This window comes from Musa acuminata, chromosome BXJ2-7, assembly GCF_036884655.1.
Source record: "Musa acuminata AAA Group cultivar baxijiao chromosome BXJ2-7, Cavendish_Baxijiao_AAA, whole genome shotgun sequence".
Lineage (NCBI taxonomy): Eukaryota > Viridiplantae > Streptophyta > Magnoliopsida > Zingiberales > Musaceae > Musa > Musa acuminata.
Genome location: NC_088344.1, coordinates 23,707,821 through 23,718,752, shown reverse-complemented (window position 1 = coordinate 23,718,752; position 10,932 = coordinate 23,707,821). Strand labels below are relative to the sequence as shown.

General features: G+C 38.4%; 1 protein-coding gene across 1 annotated transcript; it reads left to right on the top strand.

Annotated features, from left to right (window-relative positions):
- The first annotated feature begins 2,334 nt into the window (after positions 1-2,334).
- LOC103974388 (CBL-interacting protein kinase 1) lies at positions 2,335-5,540 on the top strand. Its single transcript, XM_009389203.3, has 13 exons — positions 2,335-2,585; positions 2,654-2,716; positions 3,208-3,279; positions 3,417-3,524; positions 3,615-3,695; positions 3,784-3,837; positions 3,931-4,056; positions 4,140-4,349; positions 4,459-4,563; positions 4,651-4,767; positions 4,871-4,942; positions 5,036-5,110; positions 5,237-5,540. Exons 1-13 carry the CDS (start codon positions 2,406-2,408, stop codon positions 5,396-5,398), a joined length of 1,425 nt encoding a protein of 474 aa, XP_009387478.2. The 5' UTR covers positions 2,335-2,405; the 3' UTR covers positions 5,399-5,540.
- The last annotated feature ends 5,392 nt before the right edge of the window (positions 5,541-10,932 follow it).

Genomic DNA, 10,932 nt, shown 5'->3' with positions numbered 1-10,932 from the left:
TTGGTCCCCACCAGCTTATTCGTGGACCCCACCCCATTCAATGGCCGAAACGACGTCGGAGAGGACGCATCTGGCCCTTGATTGGTCCATCGATTGTGTGGCCCCACAAATTAATTGATTATTACAGGACAGGAAGGTCGGTTGGGCGATGGGGAAGGAGGAACGAGTCTTTTAAGTCTCCTTTTGCCCAACTTGTTATGGCTTTTGGATTCTTCGGAGACAGCTTCCAAAATGGTCATTAAATCAAATGGAAACATGGATCATCAATAATAAATCTTTCTCAAGTGATGTGATAGGATATTATTCCATATAATAAATCGGATACATTAATCCATATTAGTCTAAAATGATTTGATGATAATTTAAACAATACGTTATACTTTAAAATACTTTAGCCTTGGGGATAGTCGGTCACCCAAATCAAGATTTTTAGCATTATATTATTGGATAAGTTTCGATCCGTATTTATCAGTCCATCTGATGTTTATTTAATATTTATGCAATCTCCTTCTATCTAATTGGCTTATTTCATGTCTCAAATGTAATCTAGTTTGTAAATGTAATAGATTGATCCATTTCCACAATATCTAGAATAGTCAGAGCCACTAACTCACTATTTTTATATTAATTTATAGTATTTTTAGTAAAACTATGAAAATATTATAATACTATATATATATATATATATATATATATATATATATATATATATATATATATTTCGAATGATAAGTGACAAAGGTAAGATTCAACCTTGTAACATAATTTTCTTTTTATACATCACAATATTTTCCTAGTATTATCCAAAACACTATAGTGCAATGTAAAAACATTGTAGACATAGAATTTTTATAAAATTTATAAAAAAATATTATGTTATAGTATCTTCTAGTATTGTTAAAAATACTATAACATGATGTAAAAACACTATAGCTGGACCGATTTACCCTATGAACCGATATGTAGGAAGGTGAAGGAAAAAGTGGGAGATGATTGATTGTAAGATCACTAGTATTCCATGTATTAGGTAAAAATAAGATCACGTTAGAAAATTCTGAATATGAGAGATTGTTTCTGGGGAAAAATTCAACAAAAAGAAATTTTTTTTCATAAATTCATCCTTTCTTTCTTTTATATGTATTTTATATTATAATATTTTTTATTATCACATATGATGTTTTGGCTTGTGTGGCTGAAGTTAATCTGCATTATTTAAGATCGTACGACTCGATACATTTTTTATTTTCGTACATCTAGCACTAGTAAAATCATATTAAATTATAGATTACCATCAATTCAACCAAAAGTAGAAGTGGATAATGAGATAGGACTCATTCATAATAAAAAGTCATCCCGCGTATGTTTTTTCTTTTGTTGTTGGTCAAATAGAAGATCACTTCATGAAATCATTCATTCACTGTACATGTAACGGATTTGGGCAAACATGCATGCTTTGCACACGCATTAGATAAAATACCGAGGTATTTTAGTGAATATTTATTTATTGGGGTAGGAGAATGTGAACCTTGTGGGTGGATACGTTACAATATGAGAGAGAGAGAGCGAGAGAGAGAGAGAGAGAGAGAGAGAGAGAGAGAGAGAGAGAACACAACATGAGTACGTTACCTTCCTTGCTTTTGCATCTTTAGGCATCAAGGTGGGGTATTATAGGTTAGACGTGGTATGCATACAAATCAACATGATTTTTGTCTATTACTAGTAAGGTCAAAGTCAAAATTGGCCTTACAGTAAAAATGAACTTATATTACGTTTTGATTAGGCTAAGCTTTCGCCAATCGACGAATCTTCCAAGATTTAGCACCATAATTTCTTTCATTAATTGATTCTTTTTTACTTTCAGTTCTTAATATGAAGATGAATCAACATCCAAATCTATTACAATCTACCTAAACTTTTGGAGGTAGTGGTTCTTATTATCCTATCTTTCAAAGCACTACATCAAAAGAAATTATCAATGTTCTTACGTCTATAAATTTTTATCATTCATATATGTATATATATATATATATATATATATATATATATATATATATATATTCAAAAATTTTACTCGTTCCGTTCAAAGTTTTATTATCTGGACACGTACTCTTCCGAGTTAAATATACATATGAACGCTGGATTGAGACCACAAGGAGATGAGGTGACGTTGACTGTCCACGCACATCACGTTTGTTGACCGTATTCAAAGAAACTACGTTACATCCCCTCACCAGCGCACCACGAGACGCGGCATACTATCACATGGCACGCAGCAGTTGCTTTGATTGGTGAGAGATGCAGCAGTCGTCTATAAAGGGCCCCTCCCCCTCCTCCTCCCTCTATTCCGTCCCCCACCGCATAGGAAAGCAGAAGAGGAAGAGAAGGCGTGAAGATATATATTATACATGGTGAAGGAAGGAGGAGGGGAGGGATTGCGAGTGCTGGGGAAGTACGTGCTGGGGCGGACGCTTGGCGAGGGCAACTTCGGCAAGGTGAAGTACGCTAAGCACGTCGAAACCGGGCAGGCCTTCGCCGTCAAGATCCTCGACCGCAGCCGCGTGCAGTCCCTCAACTTCAGCGATCAGGTAAGCTCGTGTGTTGTTGTCGTCCTCTTTCTGAGGAGGAGGAGCTGACTGTTCTGCGTTGCTGTCAGATTAAGAGGGAGATCGGCACGTTGAAGCTGCTGAAGCATCCGAGTGTAGTCAGGTTACACGAGGTCTGATCTCCATCTTCCTCCCTGTCCTCTATGATTCAGGAGAACCATCATCAGGATTCCACTTAGGAACATTTAGGAAATGGAGATTCCAATTCCACCTGTTGTCTTCGTCCTCTAATAATATCCTGCGGGGTGGGTGAACCCGTGAACCGGACTAGCCGCCGTGGGGCCCATTTGGGACAGGCCCACAGGTCACGTAGTCTAATTCATTGGTGACAGAATGGCATCTATATTGCATGCGTGTCTCAGCAACACATGGGACATCAGCATCATGCCTTTCTACGTTTGATGCATCCATTTTTCTTAAAAGAAAAAGGAAGCATCATATCATGCATGTGATTCTTTGAACCACGACAGTACCCTACAGACCTTGAATGAGATGTCATTCGTCACTTTTACTTGCTGTCTTAAGTAATTGATGGACATATCACCAATTGGTTCTTTTGTTATTGTACTTGTTTTTTCTTATACACGACCTCTTTTTAATGCAGGTGTCAGCAAGCAAAACTAAGATTTACATGGTGCTTGAATACGTAAATGGTGGCGAATTGTTCGACAAAATTGTAAGAATTCTGGCCCCTATTAACTGTTTGGTAGTTAGTTGCTTAATGTTGGATATATTGTCTCTATTATTCTATCAGTTCTTGAGTGAATCAGTTGTTGATTCATCATTCTTATACTGGCATGATCGATTACAAAGGCACTGAAGGGAAGGCTCTCGGAACGCGAGGGTCGGAAGCTTTTCCAGCAGCTGATTGATGCTGTAAGCTACTGTCATGACAAGGGAGTCTACCACAGAGATTTGAAGGTAATCAGTGTAGATTTGCTTGAGCACTTAAACGGCTTGTTCTTCTCTGTGTGCTTTATGTATGACACCTTTTCTCTTCACATGATGCAGCCAGAAAATGTTCTTGTGCATGGAAAGGGCAACGTAAAGGTTTCAGATTTCGGCCTCAGCGCCTTACCACAACATGTTGGGGTATGTTCTTCTTGTTCTTGTTTGCGTTGGCCAAAACCAAAATGACGAGAGCTCATGTTTCAACTTCCTTCCTGCCTTATTGTCTCAGAATGATGGGTTGCTGCATACAACCTGTGGAAGCCCCAACTATGTTGCACCTGAGGTAACACACCCTGATTTAAAGGATGAACATTTTGGATACTTGTGCTTCATAAACATTTCATTTGACAATTTCTTTTTATGAAATTATTTCTAGGTTCTTAAAAATAGAGGATATGATGGTGCGAGATCAGACATATGGTCTTGTGGTGTCATCCTATATGTGATTCTTACAGGGTCTCTTCCATTTGATGACAGAAATCTTGCTGTGCTTTGTCAGAAGGCATGTAGTGGATTGGTGGATGATTTATGTTTTGTGAGGAGAAGATGATGGAAAATAATGGCAATGTTTCTCCATTTGTTCAGATCTTTAGGGGGGACACAAAGATCCCTAGGTGGCTCTCCCCTGATGCTCAAGACCTGTTGAGAAGAATGCTTGATCCAAATCCCATCACAAGGATAGATGTAGCTGGGATCAAAGCACATGACTGGTTCAAGCAAGACTACACCCCAGTCATCCCCATTGATGATGATGATGATTTAGTACCATATAGTGAACCATCTTCCACTAAAATGGTAAGCAATGAATGAATTTTCTGATACTACATGGAAAAGTACTAGTTTGATCCTTCATGCCACTTTTGAGGGCTGTGATACTGACTTAATTCCCCTTATGTTTTGCAAGCATAATGAGTCAGATGAAAAGGGAACTACTCCAACCCAAATCAATGCATTTCAACTCATTGGCATGTCTTCCTCTCTTGATCTCTCTGGTTTTTTTGAGAAAGAGGTAACTTGTTGTCTGCTGATTACTGAATTGACTAACGTAAAAGAAAGTACACCCGACAAAAACGCCTCTGCTGACTGACTTTTGTAGGATGTCTCAGAGAGGAAAATAAGGTTCACATCCAATCATTCACCCAAACACCTGTTTGAGAAGATTGAGCATATTGTTACTGAAATGGGGTATCAAATCCATAGAGGACATGGCAAAGTAAGTGCTTGGTACTTCATCTGATAATTCCATCTGAGGCCAGTCCAATAATAAAAGCATTCAGAAATTACAACTAGTTGTTGCTAAATCCATTCTTTGGCAGCTGAAAGTTAGCCACCAAATCAAGAGTTCGAAGTTCCCAAGGATCTCTTCATCACTCTCAGTTGCTGCAGAGGTAAATCTTGATCATCTTCTTGCTCACACTTCCACTTACACAGTTTCCTATTAATCCTCTGTTGATCCCAATTCTCTACAATGGTGATATCAGGTGTTTGAGCTCAGTCCATCTCTGTATATTGTGGAGCTAAGAAAATCTCATGGAGATTCTTCATTATATAGACAGGTATGAAGTTGAACTTGTCATTACGAGCTTAGAAGCTGCAGCTAAAAGAAACCTCCGGTTTGTAGCTGATGAAGTAGCTTCACAGTTCTAAACCAAGCAGTTTGATTCTTCCTCTGGTGATTGCAGTTGTGCACGAGGCTGTCAGGAGATTTGGGTGTCCGCAAGAGCCAACAACACATCTGCAAGGCGCTGTCGATGCCGGAACTCAGCAGTTTCAGAGGAGATATTATTGAGGATAGAGAGCAAGAAAACGATAAAATAGAATATTGTAATGCAATTAAAAGATAATACTTTCAATAAAAGAAATTGATATAGAAACAAGAGATAAGATATAGAACATTTATAAGATATTCCCAAAAACATACTCTCATTTGCTTATGAACTATGATCCTATTTATAAGACCTAATAGTAATTACATCTCATTAGCACTAACCCCATAACTTTTACGTCATGAGTCATTATTTAGAACATGTTTATAACTATATAGAACATAACAATTATCTAGATAATTACTATGAATCAGAATAGATGTACTGATGCAAATATGGTTTATGCCGTTGTGTGTTGTCAATAATAATTCTGAAATTTAGACTTGTAAATGGAGTATACAGTATAATCATTTCGTGATTTATAATCTACCTGAAGGGGGTTTTACTAATATTTCGGAGAACGAAAAGTAACTGAGAGTACGTGATGTCAACCTTGATGTTGAAGAATGAAGACGTGGGAGTCTCCTACGTTTTCTCCCGATAAATGCAGCAGCTCGAGGTGAAGTTCGTCGAGGGCCTTCGCGACAAAAAACAAGCAGTTCAGCCTCTTATGTCGAGTGAGCTTGACCCAAGTTCAGCTCATCGTCCACGATTTGGACGTCCACGAGTTTCGTAGCGTTCCCTTGGAGGGACGGTCAACACCCGCCATGAGAGGCATTAGGAAGGAGCTCTCCATCTCCAAAGCTGCTTGGGCTCCGGCCCAAAGCAGTTATGCTTCACCCTCTCCCTTCTACGCCGCTTCTTTCCATCTTGAGCTCTCAAACTGTCCTCGGCAGGTCTTTGATGTACTTTAAACTATTGGCAACTATGGAGGCCCTGTCAGGCTTAAATTAAGGCCACAAAACATATATGATTTAATCCATGAAACATATTCAGATTGTGTGTGAGAGAAAAGAAAGTTCAGTAACGAAGGGTTTACGAGTGTTCTCTTAAGCTTAAACTAACACTTTAGAGTTTGAGGAGTTCATATAAGATTACAATAATGTTTTTTTTTTTTTTGTTCTCAATGTATATTAACCAGGGATGAGAGGAGTATTTATAAGCCTTAAGTTTTTTCAAATTTGGAGCCTAAAAAGATCTTATCCTAGGTTTCTCGGGTCCTAACGGTACCATCACTTGTAGCACTGACACTATGTGGTACCATTGCCTAGAAGACTATGTCTGGACAGTACCATCGTCCAAATTAGTAGTATCACCGCCCAAACTAGCTGTACTATTGCTTGATAGCCTCGGAGACTGAGTCTGGGCAGTATCACTTCCTGACACAATCTCGGAGACTGTGTCATGATAGTTTCACCTATTAGATTACTATTTGAGCATTTTCACTTGACCCAACAGAGCCCAAACTTGGGCCCAATTGACCTCTAATTGAGTCGGCACAATTTTAACCCAATTATATACTAACTAAGAATTTTAAAGCATATACTAAGCTAAATAAGTCTGGTAAGTCTAGGTTTATTCCGGTAAGCTTCTGACGATCTTTCGGCGAACTTCCGATGATCTCTCGGTAATGTTCCAATGGACTTCGAGCAAGCTCCTGGACTTCACGATGATCTTCTTGGCGAGTTTCGATGAGCTTCTTTGGCAAGCTCCTAGACTTCTCGATCAATTCTGACAGAACTTCCGACGAACGTTTGGACTTCCGACGAACTCTCGAACTCCCAACGAAATCTGGTTCTTGACTCCGGGATTTCATTTTACTTTATGCCTTAATCGCTATCATAGTTAATCCTACACGCTTAAAACCTACTTTGATCTAAATAATTATTACAAAGCTTGAATCAAATGTTGTCTGGCATGTCATTAGTTTATTGACGCTTCGTCCGATTCTTCGACGTATCGTCCTCTCTTGTGGCCTATTGCCCAATCGGCTAATTGACCTCCGCAATTCTAATTTCCTTACTGTAATTTCTACTCTTCTTAGCCCGATGCTTGAACCCATGGCCCCAAGCCTTCTGTTAATACGTCGACCAACACTTCGGTGCGATGTCCAATCTTCTGACATGTTTCACTCCGGCCCAACATAATTCTTCTTGCTTTTAATTATCTCTCCCTATTCATAGCTTCCTACATCACTCAAAACATAGATCAGATAAACACTATCAATTGGTTTCATCATCAAAATTCAATATTCAATATTTTTATATTTTGATATGTTGCATGATTTTTTGAATTTAAATGTTCTATCAATATGACATATTGATAGAGGTAGTTAAGGTTAACTCCATCACAATTGGTGGTCATCATCAAAAAAGGGGAGATTGTTGAATCTTGGATTTTGATGATGAAACTAATTGATAATGTTATAATCTAATCTGCATTTTGAGTGATGTAGGACTAGCTTCGATCAGGAGAGGCAAATTGATTAAAGCAGGAGGAATCAGATGTTGGGCTACAGTTCAACATGTCAGAAGATTAGACGTCGGGCCGGAGGATTGATCGACGTGACAATAGAAGGCTTCATGCTATGAATACAAGCATCGAGCTAAAAGTTCGAACATTACGCCAAGAAGATCGAAAGTTACAGGTGTCAACATACCGATTGGGCAATACGTTGAAGGAGAGGATGATGTGCCGAAGGATCAAATAAAGCATCGGAAGAACCAATGACATGCTGGACAACATATGATTCGTGCTTTGTAATAATTTATCTAGATCGAGTTAGTTTAGGTCGTAATTAGGTTGGTTTAGAATGTAATTAAGTCAACTCAATTAGAGGCCAACTGGGCCCAAAGTAGGGTTGTTTTGGGCTAAGAGAAAGGCTCATTCAATGACCCAAAGTTGGGTCAGGCGATGGTACTGTCGGTCCAGGCGGTGGCACCACTAGTAGCTCAATCTTTGAGATACAGTCTCCAAGACTCTGTCTGGCGATAGTACTGCCAGACTAGGCGGTGGTACCGCCAGTCTAGGCGATGGTACCACTAGATTGAGTGGTGGTACAGTCAGGACTCGGGAAACCCGGGATGAGACCTTTTTTGGCTTTAATTTTGAAGTCATTTGGAGTCTATAAATATCCCAACTATTCCTATATGGAGTAACAAGAATTTGAGTAGAAAGGGGTTGTTATATTGAGTTAAAAAAGTGCTAAGTGTCCTCCTCCTCTTTAAGTTTTGGGCTTAGTCTAAGAGAGGTATGAAGCTTATAAGGGTTGTCTCCTAAACTCGTTAAAAGGAGAAAAGGTTGTAAAAGGATAGTTGGTCTTTGCCCATTGAAGGAAGACCAGTAGTGGAAGTCGGTGGCCTCGAGTGAAGAGGAATCAGGAGTGGATATAGGTCATGACAACCGAACCACTATAAAACTCGATTTGCATTTACTTTAAGCTCTTTACTTTCATTGCAAACTGCTTTACTTACTTATTCACTACGCTTCTGTACACTTTTAAGTTAACATCTTTCCGATATAGTTTTTTATCAAACAAAAGATTTTCAAATTGACATTTTTAACGAAAGCACTAACATAACAGAATGAAAATCTTCTTACTTTTTATGGATTTCGATTTATGGAACATTGTTGAAAATGGTTTTGAGAAGTCTTTCAAACCAATGAATGAATGGAATGATTTAGAAAAGAAAACTTTCTCTTTGAATGCTAAAGCGATGAACGCTTTATTTTGTGCTCTTGATAAGAATGAATTTAATCAGGTTTCTATATGCGAAACTGCACAAGAGATTTAAACACACACTTGAAGTCACACGCAAAGGCACAAATAGGGTTAAATAGTCAAAAATTAATCTTTTGGTTCACAGATATGAGTTATCTCATATAAAACCAAGCGAGACTATGAGAGACATGTACACCCGTTTTACGGATGTCATCAATTGTCTAAAAGCACTTGGTAAAAGCTTTTCTAATTTTGAATTTGTTAACAAGATATTAAGATCCCTTCTAAAAAATTGGAATCCTAAAGTAACGACAATACAAGAAGCAAAAGATCTTAATAAGTTACTGCTTAAAGAACTTATTGGGTCCTTGATGACCTATGAAATAACATGTATAGCACATGATGAATTTAAGAACAATCTTCCAAAGAATAGGAAGGACATGACACTTAGAACCAAAGAAGGCCACTTGGGTGAAAACTTAAGTGATGATAATGATAATGATAATGACTTGGCACTTATTACAAGAAAGTTTAAAAAATTCTTAAAAAGGAACAAAACAAAACAAGACACTAAGAACAAAAGTAAACTAAAAAAGGATCAAGTAATGTGCTATAAATGCAAGAAGCCGAGGTACTTCAAAAATGAATGTTTCCAAATGAAAAAGAATCAACTAAAGAAAAAGAAGGTGCTCAAAGAAACTTGGGATGATTCAAGTGTATCCGAAGATGAGAAGCTACCCAATAAAGAAGAAGTTGCTAACTACGCTCTAATGACACTCAATGATGAGGTAAGTGACTCAATCAAATCTCATTTAGTTTATGATGATTTACTTATCGCTTTAAATGATCTAGATGATGAATGTAAGCTAGTAGTGGAAAATCTTGGGGGCGACATCACATGCGCAACAGAAGAACATAAGATAAAATCCTGAATTTTCCAAAGATATGTTCATTGTCGTGTGAAAATTGGTGCGCAAAAATCCATGAAACTTAAAACTACGTATATGGAAGATTGTGTTACCTAGGGAGATCGTATATCCTTGAATCCCTGTAAATATTTAGGAGAGGGTGAAGGAGGTCAAACGTCCTCCTTTCTAGCAGTGATTCACACAATATTATTGCGATGACGCTCCTCAAAACTCCAGGCCTACTCCGAGTAGGAGAAAGCGAGAAGAATAGGAGAAGACAACTAAAAAGGCTCTAGTCTATAAACCATTGATTTCCTCTTATTTATAGAGGTCCCCTTTCAACTTAACGATTCTGCCCTATTGGGTATTGGATCTCTATCCAACTACCCAAGCCTCTTAGATTAGTGAATCTCTATCCAATAATCTCTCATTGGCTCTTATTGGATCTCATCCATCGGATCCAATAATTTAGGGGCTTATTAGATATCCAATAAAATAGGGGCTCCGACGGATATCTCATATTCGAACCTCTACTCATCGCAATGCCTACCATATATGTATGACCCTCTAAGCCCACTATCGAGCTGGCCGTGAGTCATACCCGTCAGAACTCCTTCTCGCTTAGTGAATAATTATCTCCATAATAATTCACTCGACTCATTGGCTGTAGACGTACTAGGCCACTATGTCGTAGTCCCCAAACAATACAAGATAATCCAATCCATTGGACCTGTCTATCATCAGTTACCATGTACCTATAGTCCCTCATCCATCTAATATTTCAAAGACCGTATACTCGGCATGGTACTGTCAGACCCATATTGTTTCTACTTGAGTCTCGTTATAATCGGATTCTCCTATATAACTCTTTCTCTCTCAATCCGAATAACACTGGTCAGAGGTTTGTCTGAGTTAGAACACATGGGATATTCCTCTCATGACACCGAGAGTGGATGATCCTCTGTTGACACTTAATAGTCCTCGTAAGGTTGGCTACCACTCCCGATGACTGGTTGTGCTAGATCTGGAACCTCTAGACCTAT

Coding starts and splice junctions, on each gene's coding strand:
- LOC103974388 (XM_009389203.3), top strand. CDS start 2,406: ATGGTGAAGGAAGGAGGAGGGGAGGGATTGCGAGTGCTGGGGAAGTAC. Junction 2,586..2,653: donor CCCTCAACTTCAGCGATCAG/GTAAGCTCGTGT, acceptor CGTTGCTGTCAG/ATTAAGAGGGAGATCGGCAC. Junction 2,717..3,207: donor GTGTAGTCAGGTTACACGAG/GTCTGATCTCCA, acceptor TTTTTAATGCAG/GTGTCAGCAAGCAAAACTAA.